The sequence below is a fragment of the Trachinotus anak genome, unplaced genomic scaffold (assembly GCF_046630095.1).
Source record: "Trachinotus anak isolate AG129_WGS33_773 ecotype Australia unplaced genomic scaffold, CSIRO_AGI_Tana_v1 ptg000010l, whole genome shotgun sequence".
NCBI classification, from domain to species: Eukaryota; Metazoa; Chordata; class Actinopteri; order Carangiformes; family Carangidae; genus Trachinotus; species Trachinotus anak.
This window is the reverse complement of record NW_027273861.1, coordinates 10,179,361-10,199,556: the sequence shown is the minus strand read 5'-3', so window position 1 is coordinate 10,199,556 and position 20,196 is coordinate 10,179,361. Positions and strand designations below refer to the sequence as shown.

Genomic DNA, 20,196 nt, shown 5'->3' with positions numbered 1-20,196 from the left:
CCTCTTTGAATGAGGGGGATGCAAAGCTTTGCACTGCACACGGCTCATCCAAGACTAGACTTTAAATATTGAATCAAATTACTGTATTTTGAAAATTGGAGAAAAAAGGTCCCTAAATGGAGAGAGATAGCTTCCATCATTTCCCCTGCAAATGAAAATAATTTGAACATTGGATTAAATATTACATTCTCAAACTCTTGTTGGAGTGATCTGTATCCAATAAGTGCATGTAGAATTAGAATGAGCTCCACATGCAGGTCCTGACTGTCTGTCAAAGAGATGCACGTCTGCTTCACACCAGTCTTGTCAACCCAGACTGAATTTAAGTGATAGAAGACAGTGGGGTCTGTACCCTGACACTAAATAGAGATGCTCCAGACATGATTCACATGGCCATGCAGTAACATGTCCTCAATGTTATTAGATGCCATATCTGCAGATGGGCTGAGGTGGCACTGGTGCCACCTCTCTCTCTCTCTCTTGCTCTTTCCGTCTCTCTCATTGTCAGCCTCCACTCTCACAATTTAATATCATTTCTGTCTGACCCGAGGGAGTCTCTCAGCCGTTTACTCCAGTAAAGAGGAGTCAACACAGCAGAACCACTCACAGTGGAAGCACACTATTACCGTCTGAATGGGGTTTATTATAAGTTTGTTTGTGTTTGTGGTTCTTCCACCAAACAGACTTGGAGCAGCAGAGCTGAACTTTAACCGTGCTCTGAGCAGCGCCATGAAATCACCCAAACCTACGCCTAATTGTCTCATTTTATTTATTACATGGGTCATTACATAGATGATCAAACCAGATTAATGTGTTTAATTATTCTCACTTTCATCAGTGTGTGTAGTAAAAGTATGTAATTAGCTATTTGGATTATTAATAGGACAATTAAGCTGGTGTACATGGCTCGTATGGAAATGAACCTCAGGCTCATAAACCGCACTTCGGCGTAAGGCAACAGCAGACCTTATGAATAATTTACATACATCTTAATACTTTATGCGTGGACATATTTGTATATGTTCTCCCTCTCGTGGTAATTTGTTGTGCTGGGTTTTGAGTCATGTTAACTGAACTGAGGACGGAAAAAACTGAGCTGAGCGACACTAGCCGGGCCTCTCAGTTACACAACTGCACTGCTGCTCTAAAAACACAAACACACACATACACACACCATCCGTGAGTCACACATGCAGACAGTATGAATTATTGATGGTGTGGAGAGAGTCTGGTTCAAAGCCGTAAGCTGATAAGGTACAGTGGACCACTTCATCTAAATAAACAGGTCTAGATGGAGCTTGTTTTGGAGCAAGTCATTTGCTTATCGTGTTGAAAGTGCTCCTGCGTTTTTCCACATGGCTTCTCTCACCGCAGGCAAATGTATTCCAGCAGGAGGTTGTTTGAGTAAAAGAATCCACAGGGAAAAAGAAAACAGGGACAGGGAAGGGAAGTATGAAATTGCTCTGAATATGTTCTTACATCCTTTTGGTGTGTGTCTGCATCTGTGCGCTTATATGTGTGTTTGGGCTTCCACAAGCAGTTGCCCCTTTCTTTGTCTATAAACTCCTGAAACTCCAATCGCCACACTGATCAGAACCACTGACCACTTACAGCTCCTTCCACTTCACTACATACACAACCAAGGAAGGTTAGCTTAAGTCTATAAACTTTTTACCAGACTTCAACAATATGAGTCTATCAGACATAATATTGCACAGGCTGTGGGGAAATTTTGTGGAATTAATACAGAAAAAGTTGTGATGGAGCAGTGTGGGGAAGATGAGGACAATGGGGGGGATGTAACGTGCCCTGCTGTGGTAATTCAGTTTCCGGGTTATTTAGCGAGCAGTTGAAGGAATGAGTAAAACTTGCACAGCCGCAGCAAGAAATTGCTGTTTTTTGAGGGTTATCAGGATTAAGACAGCCGAGGAGTAAGAGCTGCCTGAGAAGAAAACTTTAGGCGAAATAAAGTCCCACGGGAAATAAACATATCCGAGAGAAAGTTGGATCGTTAAGGTCAAGGACTGTTTTTGTTCGATTTGGGCTCAAATCATCGGTTCTTCTATCTGAAAAACAAAATGATTAAAAACATTGCAGTGGCAAGACACACATCTGGGTCTGAATTAATGGCCCTGAATTGTTGAATATTCTTAATCAGGTTATCAGGATGAGTGTTAGGCTCCTATGTGAACCTTTTGTGTGTGCTAGAACAATTGTGGTCATTTCATTTCATAGTGGTTTTTGTATTTGTGTTTGTGATCTAATCACTGATTTGAACTGGATGGACTGAGTTGGATTAATATCTGATGCCAGTTTTGGGGCTGTCAATCTAATTTGACCAAATCACATACACACAGTCTTGAGAATGCAAAAGACCAGCTGAGTTTTTGAGTGTTAAATTCTTAATAAATAATACCCAAAAAAATACCTAAGAGTGTTTTTTGTTTGTTTGTTTGTTTTGTTTTGGGGTGTTTTTTGTCACCAAGTATCCTGGGGCTTTAAACCTTCTAGTACTTTTCTGTTTCATGGTAAGATCCATGACCAGTGGGGACACTATCCCAAAGGATGTGGTCTAGATTTAATACACACTATCTGCAGTGAGTTGATTAATTTTATTATCCCAAACAGAAAGTGGTTTGCCATGTGCACAGAAAAAAGAACATACACGGTCAAAACAAATCACTGGCATAGTCCACACATGACTAAAACCCACACTGGTGAATACACACCACACTGTGCATGCAGCGCTGTACGCAGCAGACTCTAGACACATTTTCATGTATCTTCTTTCCCTATAGGAGTGTCACTGGGCTCATGTAAGCCAGGCCCGAGTTTATTATTGCTTATTCCACTTCCATAAAATTAAACCCACCCCCGCCCCCGATAATTAAATCGTATTAATTAGTCTCTTCTGTCTCTTCGTTCCCTGTAGAATTCACTGCATCAAGTCCTGATGAGAGATCGTCTCCCAGTGAGCATGTCAACATATCTGGTCCTCAGGGTCCCAGAGGAGGCCCCCCTCCCGGCCCCAGCAGCCAGTTTCGGTGGGCCATCAAGTCCATGCGTAGCTCCAAACTAGGCTCCCCTGGGAGCGTGGCCTATGTGGGTAAACGTCCCACCTGGGAGCCCATGGAAGCCAAAGCAGGGCCCCTTGAGGTGATGACCCTTCCCACCTTCCTCCGACAGGACAACCCAGAAAATTATTCAGGCGAGGGCAAGGACCAGGACAGAGAAGACGCTACCACTACCCCATCAGCAACTAGAGCCACACCAGGGGAAGAGAAGGAGATAGAGGGGAGTGGAGAGGGGAGCAACTTTCCTGGTGGGTTCGGAGTGAAAGTCAACACCTTAAACAGCGGCAAAGTCAAAGTGAGTGCTGAAACAGAGTCTTCACTCAGCCAAAGTGAGCTTGTGACTGTGGCTGAGCACACTACTCTGTCCCAGTGGCAGCTAGTGGAACAGCCTACCACCCCCCCTCAGGACTCCGCAGAGCCAGCCACAGCAGAGGAGGCCAGGGGAGAGATCCTCTACGTCCACCGGCCTACTGACAACCTCTCCTCTGCCTCGTCACACAGAGGAGAGGGTAGCTCGAATTCAGGGTTTACTCCTGTTTTTAAGAAGGACAGCAACGGCGCAGGCAGAGAGGAGGTGGTGACTTCTACACCCGAAGCCTTGATGGAGGTGCTGACAACCTCTGAGGTGACCACACCGGAGCTTCTGACCACTAGAGACACACAGAGGACGGATGCTACCACCACAGAAAATTCCTCCACAGAGGAGCCATCTATCTCCATTTCATGGGTTCAGGAGGAGAAGGAAAAAACAACAAGTGCAGCCACCCTGCAGGAGCATCAAGCTACTCCAGCACCCAGTGTGGGATCTCAGATGACGACGGGCGTCACTCAGTTGACCACCCTTGCATCCGACTCCAAAGTTGGCGCCACAGAAATGGAGTCCAGGTCTGCAGTGTCTGAATCTTTCGTGGTGGGAAGTCGGTGGACACCTTTCAAAGGCGTGAGCCAAAAATCAGAGGAACATGAAAATGGGGAGACAGACAACAAAGACACAAACAACCCTTTCGGCGTTCTCGTACCCAACTGGGCCTTTGGTCTCATCCCGTCAGGTATGTAAGCTCCCTGGTGTTTCTGATGAATGAACTTCCCTGTCATCATTATCGTCATGATTATGAGCGATTACCTCATCAAGGGTGATTTATTTAATGTAATATGCAGCTCAGTCAGAGCCAGAAACATCATTCATGTCATCGCCATCCTGAGGTGACATATGGTACAGTAACAGCAGTATGTTAACACTGCTGCATGCCGTCCACCTGAGTTCACAGCCTCTATTTCCTTACTCTGTCTCTTGTCGTTTCATTCTACATCTCCCCTCTCGATGTTACTCTGACATACACCATGCATTCTTTATTCAGGCTTGTTCTTCACATGCTCTTTCTCTCTCCATCCCCTCCTCCCACATTGGTGCAGAGGCAGCTCCACACAGCGAGGCAGTGCACTGAGGTGAGACCAGCTAGGTCTCAGTGAAGTAATTAGTGGGTCAGAGTGAGTGCAATTAGGTGAACTGGGGAGAGGCAGAGATCCTAGTCCCCAACAAATCAATGTAGACACAAACTACAAGATAGGACTCGTAATTGACTGCGGTCTGTTCTTCTTTCTCATTTTCTAGTTTGTTCATGTTCACTTTGCGTTCAGCTCAACTTTCTTCTCTCGCTCTCTGTCCCTGAACTTGTTGTTCACACTAATATCAGAGTCTGTGCTGTTTGTCTCATCGTGCTGGTTCTTTTGACAGTTAGTGGACTTGCTCCTGTGGCAGAGTAAATTAACATAACAAAAGCTGTAATCCTGGGGCCACTCGTCTCTTCCTCGTCTAAATTTGTAAACTCGACAATCAAAATGTGTTTCCTTAATGTTTAATGTGCCTGTCTGGGAGAACTGCAGTTTTTATTCTGTGTTTCTGCTTAACTAATGCCACTCGTTCATCCTCACCTCAGTGTGTCTGGTATTTTCTGGGGTTTGAAAACACATTTTTAAACTTATGAGTCAGATCATTAGTCATTCTGCTCAGCAAAGTGCAGTTTTAAAACTTTTCTTCATGAGTCATCATATGGACAGGTCAGCGCTGTAGGGATTCAATAGCGGTATTTACATGAAGCCTGTCATGCCACTAATGATCATGTTAACAACTTTTTTAGGCAGCTTTTTTCTAATGTTAACACCTCAGTCAGAGGAAACATTCAGACAGTCACTTCATTCTGTCGAGAAGTGGCAAAAACCTTTTGTGATACAGTTTTTACAACTGTAAAACTCCCTCCATTTTCTATCATTTTGAATAGTCATACTCTTCTTTTTTTTACCTCACCACTTCATTTGCCTCCAATTACACGCATCCTCCACCAGTGGTGACCATTTTCCGAGTAGTGTTTCTTTCTCTGATCGAGTGTTATTTTCTAGTTTGCAGGGGAATGTGAGGTGGGGAGCCTTGCATTTCTACCATGAACTGTGGTTTCAATAGAAAGCACAGCAGCAAACCAATAGCAGTGCAAAGGGCCTTCAGGTGGTGTATTCGGTATATTTTAGATTTTCTGAGTGCTTCCTGTAGATCATGACCATGAACCCTCACTTAGTCATTTTATTCATTGAACGTGTAAGTACTTGAGATTGATTAAAAGAAAACTCAAGCACACTTTGTTTCTTTCTTTCATTCTTCAGATCAAATGGTGATCTTCATACTCGCTGTATCATCCTGCTGTTTATTATATAAAAAAATTCAAAGAAAACAGTCAGTAAAGGGCACTTTTTTTTTTTATTGTAATCAGTATTACTGATCCGGTGACATTTGAATGGAGTGAGTGGGCCCTGCTCTTGTTAAGCGATTAGACGGATGAGACCCCTCCTTCTGTTTGACCTTTTGCCGTTGTCAGGTATAGTACTGAGGAAATTACAGCAGCAGCCCACTAAAGCAGAGAGATAAAGACAGAGAGGAGTGAAAGGGCGGGAGGATGGACAGGGGAGGAAGAATAGGGGGAAGGGGGCAGAGGAAGAGGGGGAGAGAGGTGAAAGTGTCCTCCACAATGCTGTGGGTAGGAGTACATAAACCTCTTTAATCAATGATCAGAGACCACACTAATACAGTCCCATGGGCCTCCAGAGAACATATTGTCCCTCCTTACCTTCTTTCCTTTCCTTCTCTCTTTCTTCACGTTCCTCTACTTCCCTCCAGTCTTCATTCATTGTGTATTATCAGAACAGTCTCAGCCCCCCTGCGTCCTATTTGGCCATATATCAGAGTGATAAGACACTGGTATATAATACCACATCCAGCTTTTCCAATTCGCCATCCCTCTGGCCTCCAGCTAAACCCACACAGATGGGTGGACATACACACACAGAAAGAAATAAATATATGTGAAGAAACAACAGCATGCCAGTCTTGCTCAGGAGTAAACCAAGATAATCCAACCCACATGTCGCATCATGACACACACACACACACACACAAACACACACAAACACACACACGGAATATGTCTTAATCCTCCAGTGTGAACACTATGAGAAAGTAAACACATTTTATTTTATTTCTTTTTTAATTACATCCCCATTTCCATATTGTATAATCCTAAAGACACTATTTATGGAAGTTTGTAACACTGCAAACTAGCTGCAAAAGTGGTTTTCAGTCCATTGAATCCCAACAAGCGTGGAAATTTACCAAATGGTTCAGAGTGCTGGCTCGCAGCCTTTTCAAGTGACGAAGCAAGGCGGGCGGATACAGTGATGTCGGCTGTCTGTCCAGCCTTTAAATTACCAATGCCAGTCTGATACTCTGGCAAACAGAGTACAGGATACCTCTGAGTTATAGCCATCTTGACTAAAGCCTTGTCCTGGGCTCAAGATGGATCAGACCTCTGGCAACATCAATAACACAGCAGCCAGCCCTCAACCAAATTAGAGAGTTAAATTTGGAGGAGAAGAGACAGTAGATTGAAGTGTGTGTGTGTGTGTGTGTGTGCGTGCGTGCGTGCGTGCGTGCGTGCGTGCGTGCGTGCGTGTGTGTGTGTGTTTGGGGGGTGGAGGGTGAAAGGAGGAGATAAATGGAGACAGGGATAGGCTGGGGTGGCATATTATCAGTATGGGTCTGTGGATAGATGTTCAGTTTGTGTGCTGGCTGCTGGAGACCTCGGATAGGCTGTCTGGAGCAGCAAGAGGGCACATTCTCAATTCTGCATATAGAAGTCTATTGATTTTCCTGCCTCTCCCTCCCTGTGTCGCCCATCTTTTTTTCTCTATCCATCTTTCTCTCTCTCATTTCTGTCTCTGCCTTACTGGCTTTTTTTTCCATCTCCCTCGCTCCCCGTCTCCCTGACTTTATGTCTTTTATTACTCCTCTGGTCATTGTTATGAGTCTCCCTGGCATAATGTTTTGATAGCCTCTTGAACTCCAATGTGGTACAACACAAGGCAGTCAATTGCCATCTAACCGTATCTGTCCCCTGTACGTTCCTCAGCCTCAGCATGATCCTCGTCACAGCCTTTTAAAAAAGAGTCACCTCCCTTTAAATCCATCCCCTGCCTAATCTGTCATCCTCCTATCTGCCTCTTGTCTCCAAGTTTCTCTTCTTCTTTCTTTTCATGGTGTAATTCCACCATTTTTCCATATCAAACGCTGCTGCTGAATCTAATCCTGAGCTATTGGCTGCTGCTTATTAAATGAATGGGATTTCTTAAAGAAAAGCCTTGAGGGACACTGGGCTCCATCGTGGTGTGGGTTGAAACAGCGTTACACACTGCTCTGTGCTCTGAGCTTGAGCTCTTTGTATCCTGTTATCCAGGGGAATAACCAAACAACCAAAGTGTTGAAAATGAGCTTAAGTAGACTGTGGTGAGAAATCACACTGAGCCTTTTGTGTACATCACTGACTGTTGATGATGATGATGCAAAGCAGATTAAAATCCACTGAGTTTGCTTAAAGTCCCTAATGTCAAACTCTCTGAAAACACCTATCTATATTCTTGGCTAAAACAGCGGTGCCCTGATTCTCCTACATGATGCCAGCACCCTCAGATTAGCCTCTACTGTATGTTGGGAGCTCTGGCCCTGGGTAAACAGTATGCTGTCGCTAGCAATGCTAACCTGAAGTTGGGGTGATGGAGACTACTACGTACTAATGTGCGTTGTTTGCCTCTGTTTACAAGGGCAGAAGAAGTATGTTTTCACATAGGACACCAATGGGGGTTGGCAAGGGTCAAACGGCAGTTTGCAGTTGGGAGGGGTGAGTGCAGACCAAGCCACATGACCACACACTCGTAAGCGTCACAGTACCCAACAAGTCTATCTGGAATGCCCATAACATCTTTAGTAACGTGAGCACAGATAAGCTGTTCTAGCTCTATCTGCACCTATGATTGTAATATAGTTAGAGAAGCTATGTTAACTGTGGCTGACTAAATGCTCAGCTCGTAAACTAGGCTAGGCTAGAAGCTAAACTAACAAAGCAAACAACAAAAGCTAACATCTTAAATTCACAGTGAAACAGCAGTTAGAGCATCTTTAACTTCAGAAATGTGAAGCATTTCCAAGTGAGACAGAATATAGGTGTTGTTATGAGAGGGATTTCAATCAAATCCTTGGAATATGATTGCATTGTGGGAGAAGTGAGCGTGGTGTCACCAAATTCTGTAGGACTGTTCACCTGCACCCACATGAATGAATAAAATAGAAGTCTTGCCGACTAAAATTCGAACACACACCTAATATGTACGACATTATGATTTTGCTCTTCAAGCTAACGACCAAGTGCGGTTTTATATGATGGACTAGGTTATCTAGTCACTTTAAATTAAATCAATTTATCAGATTAATTTATGTATCTGCCCTTAAGTTCAACATGAATCATCAGTCATTTTCACATTTTTCAGGAAGAGAAAAGTGAGGGGCTTTGATATAACAAACTGTTCTAAATTATTCTTTTGAATAAAGAATTGCCACAGGAACACAACGTTAGAACATGGAAAATGTATTTTTCATCTCACTTGTCTTTAACGCTAAGATTGTTTTTTCGTACATGGACGATAGCAAATATAATATGATACAGAAGTCGCACAGAGAGAACAACCGAGCAGAAGAAGAGTGAAGAGATTAAAACAGAACAGTGAGGAGGGAGAGAGAGCACAGACCGACATTATCAATCTCTAGGAAGTCAAGATGTGTCACACATCAATGCCAAAGCTGATGGTGAATTTCTCCTCACAGCAGTTTTCAGCCTTCAGGAAGTGTTGTTTACATGAGTGTACACACAGCAGCTCATGATACACGTCTCTCAATGGACCAAGTCAAGTGCTGAGCCTCGTGGGGTCATTAAACGTTACAGCAAGCATCGATATGACAGGCAAATGTTCGCTGCAATATTTTTTAACTGTTAAATTAAAAGTGTTTTTTTTTTTGTCTGTACAACAGGGAAAAAGCCTCGAGCAAATCACTGTCCACTGACATTTGGGGGATTGAAATGTTCATTCATACATGTAACAGTCAATGAAACAAACAGCAACGTTTGTAAAGCTAATGCGCCATCAGAATTTGAGTTTAGTATTCTGCAATGAGCCTGAAAAAACACAGAAAAGCTGTCTTAAACAGGCATTTTTATGGCATCATAAAAATGCTTTATTATCTTTGCTGCCACAACAAAACCTGGTGATTATTCAGTCTCTCGGAGCCCCACACAGGCAGCTGTATTTTATTTTCTAGATTGTATGACCCACAGCTCCCATTATGGCAGATGAATGACTGACTCTCTTTGACTGTTTCTGGTGGTAGATCTGCAGCAGAATTGAAAAACAAGTTTTGTTGTTGTTGTTTTTATGAATATTTTCTCCTCTCACAGCCCTCTAAAGATCAGTTGGGAGGCCGACCAAAGTGCTCTGGTAACTTCAGTAGCACAGTAGCAGTGGATGCTCAGCTCTGATTTTCTGTGTCCCTGAGCACAACATGTGCTTTTTAATCACGTGTTTGTTTTATTACTACACTGCCTTATGCTCACATATTCATAAAGCATTGTTGTGAGAACGTTTGTGGTCTTTCTCTCACATTTAACTTTGCATACCTTTGCATTTTTGGATTGGAAGTTTTACGATAATCAGTGCTATTCCCATATCAGCCAAATATACCGACAATCCGCTCCTCTTGGCTTTGGATAAGACACAGTCCAACCAACTGGCTCAATGAGGAATAAAACTAGTCAAAGTAAAACATTTAACCAGATGGCAGATGAAACCATCAACTGCTTGTTGGAGCATTCAGGCGTCCTCATTGCATTTTATTGTAGTCATTTTCATTTAGCCGCCTCTGTAAACTAGATAAGAGAAGACCTCTGCTGAGCCATATGTCACCCTATTAAAAAACACAGACAGTGATTCACAGAGGAGGGTTGTTGTTTTTTTTTTTATTTCTTCCCTGATGCATCCCTATCTGTGAGTTTTTATTGTCAGGTACAGCTTTAGGGCCCCTGAGGGTGGAGTTTCATAAAGCAGCCAACAACATCACCTCTGTGCGCCACCAATTGGGAAATGATGGTTGGGATGGATCGAGACAGAGATCTTGGCAGGGTGCTGTCAGAAGGAATATAATCCCCTGTGTGGAGTCATTGTGCGGCTGTGCAGAGTGAGAAAGACTAACCTGGACGGGGTATTTGGGTAACTGTTACAGTGGAGCATTCAGGCATTATCAGATTAAACGTCAGGAATCTGCTTCCTTTTACTGAAAGAATATTTCACCTCTCTATCTGTGCCGAGCAGGTCTGTCCTCTTAGAGGGCAAAGAAGGGAGGAAGAACTAATAGTACCCAGTCATGTTTTTCAGATCAGCTTTCCTTCTGCTTTTATTACCTTTAAACGAATATAATGTGGATATGGATTTAAGATGCGAAACCGCTCACCAGACACAGTGGAAATAGAGGGAATATTATGATCGTAGCACATTCAACAAGATTTTGAATAGTACCGTCCCTGAGATGTTTCTCTCACATTTTCATTTTCCATTTGCCGTCAGACACACACATATCCGTCTGCGACTTAGCCAGTCAGACATGCAGGCGCACGCTGACGAAAATGGAGCCGCCTGCCATCAAGGTTAACAGCAAAATGTATGATTTCAAATTGAGGTATTTTCTAGCTACAGAGGAGTGGCAGCGGAGAGGATGAGTGCACCCAGCTGGGGTTTTCGAGCTGCCAGATTTCCTGACTGACTTCACTCACTCTCGCCGGCGCTGAAGGCAGAGAGGAGCAGTGGCAGGGGTGTTTGGCTCCTGGCGTCAGTCACAACGCATCATGCAGCAGCCAGCCCACAGCGGGTGGAAGGGTTGAGGGGTCTCTTCATGTAGGGCACGTCAAACACACCCATAGATCTGTCCCAGCAGGGAGGAGGATGCATAGACAGGAAAAAAAATGAGGCGTCTAACTGAAAGGAGGGATTGTAAATGGGTACAGGTGGCGGTTATGAAGGTGTGAATTACAGGATCTTGTGCGCTATAAAGAGAAAGGGTATGTTTGCAAAGTGTGATGATTACTTTACGAGGCAAGCTTGTTTTCAGAGTCAACTAGCAGGCGCACTGTGAGCTCACGTAAAGTAGGCTAGATCTATGTTGAGTTTTAACCAGGTCTCCAGACAGAGCCTCGTGCCCACAGCCTGCTTCTCCTAATAGAGCTGCTCTGCTGTCAGAACGACTTCTTGATAGTAACCACAGTGGAATATCAACATGCAGGCAAGGGAGTATGAGATGCCCAATGTGTGTGTGTGTGTGTGTGTGTGTGTGTGTGTGTGTGTGTGTGTGCGTGCATCTGTGTGTGTGTGCCCTGATTTTTTCTCTCTGGTTCACAGCTCTTTGGTAGTGGCATATTAGGAACAAACTGTTGTGAGCAAATGAGCAAGGTCAGTGAAGGCGTGTCCAAGCATACTTGTTGTTCTGTGTTTATATTGGCTCAGCACAATATGTGCCAGAGGTTTAGGAGAAGTAGAATATAAATAGGAGGGTCTGGCGATTAATCATCGTCTTCTCAGCCAGTCACAATATTGGTCTCATCCCTTTTAAGCAGCTGTGCCAATCACAGTGGGACAGGATGAATCTGGCTCACCAAACAGAGACAAGAGAAGAGTACAAATAAGCCTCTCCAAGCAGGAGAATAGTGTCACTGTGAGCTTCAGACTGGCAAGACGCAAATATCCAGCACCACAAATGTGTCGTAAAGGGGCAGATGATGTGCCTTTGTAGGTTGAATTTATATTTGTGGAGATATTGAAAGTCTGTTCAGTTTATTTACTGTAGTGATGCATGGTTTAATGGTGAAACAGTGATCCACACAATAGCTGTTCTGTGTATTTGATTCCTGAGTCATCCCTATCAGATTTAACTTAAACAATTACATAGTCACTGTTATAATTACAGTATATTGCAGTAAAAATTGCATTTTAAAAATCAAGAGTAGATCCTTTTCCCTGTGTGCTGTGCTTTTCCTGTCGTAATAATACTAATAATGGATGAGGGTTAAGCACCTTTCATGTTACCCACAGACAATTTAAACACATAAAAACAAGCAAAAACCTACATTAATAAAAATGTTTGGCTAAAAAAATGAGTCTCAAGTCTAGGTTTTAAATCACAATGGATCATTGTGCAGTTTGACATGACACACTGAAGTGGAAGCAATGGAGGAGATATTCATTCTGGCTATAACCACTTTGCACTTCTATTTTTGATGTTGATTAAAATGTGTAAAGTGGCTGGAGAGTACGCAATCAAAGTTTTTATATCTATTACTCGGGATTATTACGTAATGCTGCACATTTCAGTCACTCAGTTTAAGCTGGTGCATGGAACAGAGTTAAAAACCAACAAGTCCTCCAACCTGAACAACCATATGAGTCATTTGTTCCAACTATTTGATATGACCCATAGGAGTGACTCCTCAAACGGCCGCAGGTATACCACACTATAGTCATCATTAGATATTATACAGTTATAAAAATACACACAGAGCATACCAGCAGCGGCGTACTGAGCCTTCATCGCCATGGTTACAATAATAAATGGTCATGGCTTAGTTAGTTTTAGGGACAAAAGCAACTTTGTTAGGACTAGGTTGGTTTAGGAAAAGATTGTGGGTTGAGTTAAAATAAGTGTTTCTTTAAGATTGGACAATCTTTGTTGTCATGGTTACAATAGTGACAAAGTGGTTCAAAGAAACAACATTAACTGCTAGTTTCACATGGGAATCGAACACAAGTTTCCCGTGTGGTATTCCTGTGTTTAGCTGACCGACCCATCTACCCCAAACTCTTCCTAACGCAGACTTTCTCACTCTATCTACTTTGTTACCAGACTTCTTCCTTCTCTCCTGTCGTAATTACTGCGGCTGCTTGATGTCGCCTAACAATAAAACGTAACTGTGGCTCGTAATAACCTGCTGCACAGACAATCTATGGGCTCGTTTTTTACAGTCTCTTAAAAACTGAGTAACACACAGACCCAGACGGAATAACAACACGCCTGCACTTTCCACGACTTGGTTTTCATGTAGCTCTTATCTGTTGCACCTCACCTCCACAAGCACAAAAACTCAACACCGATGAACAAAGTGCATTTCATTTCATAACGATTTGTTTTTGCTGTTTGCAACACCAAGAAAATCTGAAGTAAGTCTCATAAAATTTGAGGCCATGTTAATTGTGCATACGTGCATGAATCCACTGTGGCGTCACTCGATGCGTAACAATACATGTTCTTTTCAGTAAATCACAATATGAATAATTCCTAATACATCACTGACAGTAAATCATAATTTCTGCTTACTCTCAGTCTAGTGTGTGTAAAATATTGTTGGATAATCATAAAAAAGGGGAATGAGGTTGATTCAATATTCTCCCTTCACAAAGCTCTTAAAATGAGAGTAAAGACACATTGAAGAGAAAAGAGGAAAAAACCCAAAGTGGATGGAATGTGTTTGTGATGATAAGCCAGGATGGATTATTTTCTTGCCACTCTGACAGCCCAGATAATGCAATTTATTTAGGACGAATGGAGACACCACAAGTGCCGCTCTTGTAACAATAGACCCTCAATTTTATTCGTCAGTCTCGCTGTGCAGGCCTGCTGAATAGGGTTGTATTGAATTGCTGGCATGTTGCTCTTCCCTGGTCCCTCTCTGATTCAGTGTGACGCTCGGTCCACGAGGTGCTCACTAAGAGCGCATCGGCTGCTTTCTGCTGTCTCAGGCTTCTGGCACTGTAGCTAATTGCAAGTGTCATGCTTTTTCATAGTTTGTATGGTGTGTGTGTGTGTGTGTGTGTGTTTGCTTGGGCAGAGAGGAAGAAAACATTTTATGCAGTAGAAAAGAGGTGTAGTTGAAAATGGAAAGTTTCAGTTTACGATGACGAGGATTCTGGATTGAAATAGAATCCGAAACGCTGTTCTAAAATTGTCTATGTGAGTTTCTTATTGTGTTTTTGTATATCTTTATTGCGAAAGTGTATTCTGAGTCTTATTAGATTTCTTTTCTTCTTGCTCTGTCTCTTATGTTACATACACCTGCAGGGTTGATTTACACTAAAGATATGACTGTAAATTAATAATAGCTCTATTTAAATAAATAATCACTTGGAACAGTTTAATATGTTGGCAAGGTAGTCTTAGTGTTGATTGCAACTCTCACTAAAAACGAATTCACTGCTGAAATGGATTAAATGTTCAACGTACATCCAGTGTTGTTTTCACCCCTGATCTCACACACACACACACACACACACACACACACAGGTGTGTATGTGCAGGCAGATACAGGGCACCACATGTGGTCAGACAGACAGAAATAGCTGCTCTCTCCCCTGCAGTGCTCATCAATCCTAGTTTGTCAGAGGCTGCTCTGCTCAGGCTCAGTACAGTAATCACATCGCTACACCTGCTCCATCTACAACCTTCCCTCTAAGATATGAGTACAGTCCCAAAAGGGTGCAGGGTGGCATCCGCATCCTTTCATGTGATCAAGCTGGGTTCAGGCTCTGTCTCAGAAGGTATCCACAGTAACGTCTCAGTTGTCCTTGAGCACTGACCTCCTGCCAGTTAGGAAACACTCAGTAGCTGAACAGGTGCTCTGATCTCCCTGTGGAGAGATCAATAAAGTTTTATATTATTACTCTGTACAACAGCTGACTTCACACTGTATGTGACCCCTTGGATTAATAGTTCTGCAGTTTTGTGACCTTTACAACCACACGTCAGAAAGTGCTCTTTATTTCAGAGTTTTATATCTGCTCTCTATCAAATTGGATATAATGTGACTATTTTTCTCCCTTAGTGTGAGTTTCTTCATGGTTTAGACCAGTTGTATTCTTGAAAGTAAGCAATGTTTACTTGCAGCCCCTTTTCACAAGTGTCACAGTGATCTTCCTTATAACGTCAATTTGTTTCGCTCTCTTTACATAACTGCATTTCATGTAGAGCATCTCAATAGAAAGCGAAGAGAGTAAAATGTTAAATGTTGTAAAGGAGAAGTTTTTTTTTCCATTTCGTACTCTATTAATAATATCATGTCCCTGCGGCTGTATCTTGAGTACTATTAAGAATGATGGCTGGTGCAGCGGGTTAAAAGGGAGAGGTGGAAGCTTGGCTTCACTGAGGCAAGCTGTGTGTATGACCTCATAGACTGTAGGAGTTTGGTGTAATACTCCACAATGCAGCCTGTCAGCCTCTGTTCACATTAGATCGACACTGTCAGACACTGACATCATCAGCCTGAGCCAGAGCAGCTCCACCAACAAGTAACCGTAACCTCTGTCTGTCTCCATCTCTTTTCCTTTCCTCCTCCACCTTCTCGCCCTCCCTTTCCGCCCTCGTGTAGCTCACCTCTGTAAATCAATCACTTTGAAGTTATCTGAGACTGCGCTGGGGTCTGCATCTCTGTGCTAGAGAGAAGTGCTATCTATATTTCAGCAGAAATAGGTTTCATATTTCCCCTGGTGTGTATTCAGCTTGCCTTGGCAGTAATTGTAGCTCATCTGCAGTGAGTGACTCGCCTGTCTGGGGACACGTTGATACATATCCTGTCTGTAGGTCTGTCCATCCCGTCAGGGGAGAGGTGGAAACTTGGAGTCATCAGGTCATACAGATCATTCAGTTCACAGTAGACTTTAGCCAAACAGTCATTACACTGAGTTACTGGCTTTGTGTTACCTGGCTGAACTACAGGATGGGTGTAATTTTCTTCATGGAACAGTTCATGTTGTAACACTTTTCACTGGTTTACATCAGTGTTATTTTTGTAGCTTTGGCTACAAAAATGTTTAACAGTAACATTGTCCTCACTGCTGAGATGAGCTGGGAAACACGCCGACACTCATAAAAAGACATCAACCAAATAAAAGAACCAAGATCCCCTCCTGGCACCGGATGTCAATATAACGTCAGAAAGCCGTTTGACTCTAACCACCCTAATGGTCCGACTGGCGTAAAATTTTGGTTGGAAATGAAAATCGGGTTGATGCCTAAACCCAACATTCACTAACTGACATTGTGATGTTTAGCTGATGTTTAGTATATGTTGGGTTTTTCTCACCACTAAAATGTCGATATTTGTTATGAGACATTTAGAAGGAGAGGGATTTTGGCTACTTAACGACACAACTTAAAACTAACTAAATGTCAACGTCAGCTGTCGTCACTATTCTACGTTAAATGAACGTTTGCATTAGACGTTGTCCTGACATTGAATTTTGGTCACCGGACACCTCAACCTACATTCAACCAAACACCAACATCTAATGACAGCGGTGGCCAGCTTCATGCCTGCTTGGTTAGGGTGTAATGGAAGCTGAATGGCTAAGGTGTTTTCCATATAAACAGCAGTGTCCCTGGTTTGATTCCAGCTGTGTATCTTTATTAATGTCATACCCCCAATCTCCCCTTATGCCCTTTTTGTCTTTCTCAGCCATCAAATGAAGGCAAGTTTTACAAAAAATTATCTTTAAAAAAAACAGGTAAGCCACATAAGACAAAGAGAAAACAAAGAAAAACCCTAAAGTGTTTAACCATCTAACAGTTTACTGCACAACTTCTGCATCAAGCTTTGACCTGTTGCACTTGTTGTAGATGTGTGTGCAAACTGTGCTATGAATCACTGACTTTACATCTGATCGATCATCTCACCATTCATTTCCTACCCTGTTGGATTTCGCTGTAGCAATGCCGCTGTGTTTGCAGATTTCAATACAAAAATATCTGATAGCAATGATGGCCAAACATAAGAAAATATGACCCTAGTGGTAATAAATCAGAATTTTCTTTCATATATAATTTCAGTCACACATCATGCACTTTGTTCCATTTTAAAGTAACAACGAATTACCTGCAGAAAAGTCTTAGTTTCGGTTTGCTCCAGATTGTGCTGTTGAACCAGGTTTAGGTGATATTCATGACTGCCAGAGCCACTTTCACTGATACATAATTTATGTTTTCTCTTGCTCTGCATCAATGAATAAAACACATGTTCACTGTAGCCATCTTGCAAGTGACAATTTAAATATTTCACCCTACAGATGCTTAGAGACATTACAGTGATGACGACAATGACTATATTTAAGCCCATACTTTAGCACAGCCATCCATATGGCGCTAACTGTTCTGTGTGCCTCACTGCCTTTTAGGGACGTACTGTAGCATTAAATTTTAACGGGGCAGTTCTTGCCGGGCCCAGGTGATGGCTTATCACACTCATAGAAGGGGAACACTTGAACAGGCCGAGGCATGATCTGTCTCAGCAAAGCTATTACAGGGTTCAGTGAGTCTAAGCACAGCAACGCGGTGGGTGATAAGCAGGTGTATATACAGTAAATGTGAGTGCATGTGTGTGCAGTTTGGCTGTGAGTGGGTGTGTGTCGCACGTTTATTCGTGCAGAAGTCAGTGTGCTTCTGTCAGCACAACCTTTTCTGTAGGCTTCCATTCAGATGAAATTGCTAACCACTCAGCTTGAGACTTCAAGGCATTTTTGCTATCGCAATCCTCTTTTATGGTCCATTCTAAATCCAGGGTGTATGTGCGAGTTGACATCGGGGAGTAGATTCCCAAATATGCCACAACGCTAAGATAATCTCTCTCCTGAGAGGCTTAGAAAAAAACTTAAGATGACCTCACAGAGCTGGAAAATGTCTCATATTTAAAAATATTCTGCTTGGAAACGAAGAGAAGTTGTATCTGTTCAGCAGACTTTACGTTATCTACTTTGTGTGTATGAATTTGTGCCACACCACAAACCTCAGCCCTGAAAGCTGAACCCCTGTAAGCCTTCATTTCATTTCTGCCCATCTCCATGTTGAGTTTATCTCTCCCTCCTCTCTCCTCTCTGGACTCCAGCTTCCTCTCTTTCTCTTTTTCTTTCTGTCTTTCACACAGAAAAAGAAAGATGCACAGTGGGGATGGAAGAGGCGACCTATTTTAAGACCAGCGTGTAATTAATCATAAGCTAGCAGCAAGCATTAAGAGAGGAGGAAATGTATGATAGCTCCCACTGTGACTTCCTGTCCCTCCCTCGTTGACATTCTCAGTCCATCTCTTCCTCTTGTGCTTCTCTTTACTAAATTTTAATTTGTATCCTCTCTTCTCGCTTTCCCATGGAGCAGGGTCTCTACCTGATCACTCACACCGTTTTTAATCTGTTTTTCACTTCCATATTTATTTTCATTTAATGTGCTTGAACACACATGTATTGGCACAAATATTCCTAATTAGCAGCAAAATGTCAAATGTCATCCATGGAAATAACAGCCCGTCACATCTCATTTTATATTACACGTTAAGTTGCCTACTACGCGCTGATTCATCCGTTCATGCAGAAAATTCCTTTGGTCTGAGATGTTGTTGCAGTAGCACAATCCATAACCCCTCAGTCTTTTCTGTATGCTGTACATATATATGATGAGGCTGCTAAGTGGGCGGGCTTCTGTTTGCGGACAGATGGTGAAGAACACAGTCTCATTTGTGTGGAAGATGTCATTGCTAATTGTCTGAAGATTGGATCAATGTCCTATTCTGCTACAGCACAGCACTTTGTCTGTATTACTGCAGACAGCACAGTCAACATTTATCAGTGCTGGTAGATGGTAGCTGAGGAAAAGTCCTTTTCAGTTCATTATTAAGGTAATTTTGCTGGAACTGGTCAAATTACGTCAATGAATAGTTTCTTTAGTGGAGAAAGATGGACCAATGGGAATATACTTTTAGGCATTCAATGCACGCATGCCCACACACATGAATAAGCACAGTTGTCATGAGTTTATGGATTACTTATTAAGATGAGTCACTCTCGTTTTTCACGATGGCAAAGAGGACCCATGTGCAGCATTAATGCAGATATCAACAGAGAGTGGAGCTGCAGTGTTACTCTCTGTGGTGTGATTGACTGGGGCAGTGGTCATAAGAAGTTCACCTTTTGGCCCCTGGAGCCCTCCTCGCTAAGGCTACATGATGACCCGGTCCTCACAGCTGTCAGCTTCACTGCTTGCATCACTGGCTTTTACACTACAGCAGATACATGTCCACCTGAGCTGTGTTTCAGAGTTTCCTGTACGATAACTGCATGCAGAGATACTCAGATGTCAGGCTTATCTTTGGCAGTACGAGTGTGTCTCAGGGAGATAAATGCATAGGGAGGGGTTGTAGAGCTCACAGGTACTTTATGAGATGTCCCCAACTTTATATAAGCTTTTTATAAAAGTGAATATAATGATATTGTAAGAAAATCAATATAATTTAGTGTTTTGAACAAAACTCTTTCTTCAAGCAGTTGGAGCTTCACCTTAGCACATCTGATGTGTGGTGTTAAAACAGATCATTCAGTCCAGCACCAAAATGTCTCAGTAACTACTGGATTGATTGCCATGAAATTTTTATAACTTCATAAATTCTAATAACTGTGGTAATCCCCTGATTTTTCCTCTAGCGCCACCATGAGGTTAACATTTGTGGTTTTAAATGAAATATCTCAATAAATATTTTATGTACAGCTGTGAAATGAAGTTCACACCTTTATGTTTCCCTCATGATATCTGTAAAATCTCATCCCTCACTTTTCATCTGATCAGTTTGAATTTGTCCAGTATTTTGTTTACTGATTACATGTGTACTTTTCTCCACATACT

The 20,196-nt window shown here is 42.5% G+C and overlaps 1 protein-coding gene across 7 annotated transcripts in view; it reads left to right on the top strand.

Annotated features, from left to right (window-relative positions):
- The window catches only part of ncanb (neurocan b), a 188,225-nt gene that overhangs the window by 100,832 nt on the left and 67,197 nt on the right, over positions 1-20,196 (top strand). For all 7 annotated transcript variants that reach the window (XM_071487450.1, XM_071487448.1, XM_071487449.1 and 4 more), the window contains one exon: positions 2,933-4,123. In XM_071487450.1, the coding sequence (XP_071343551.1) occupies positions 2,933-4,123 (1,191 nt within the window). The remainder of the gene's footprint in view (positions 1-2,932; positions 4,124-20,196) is intronic.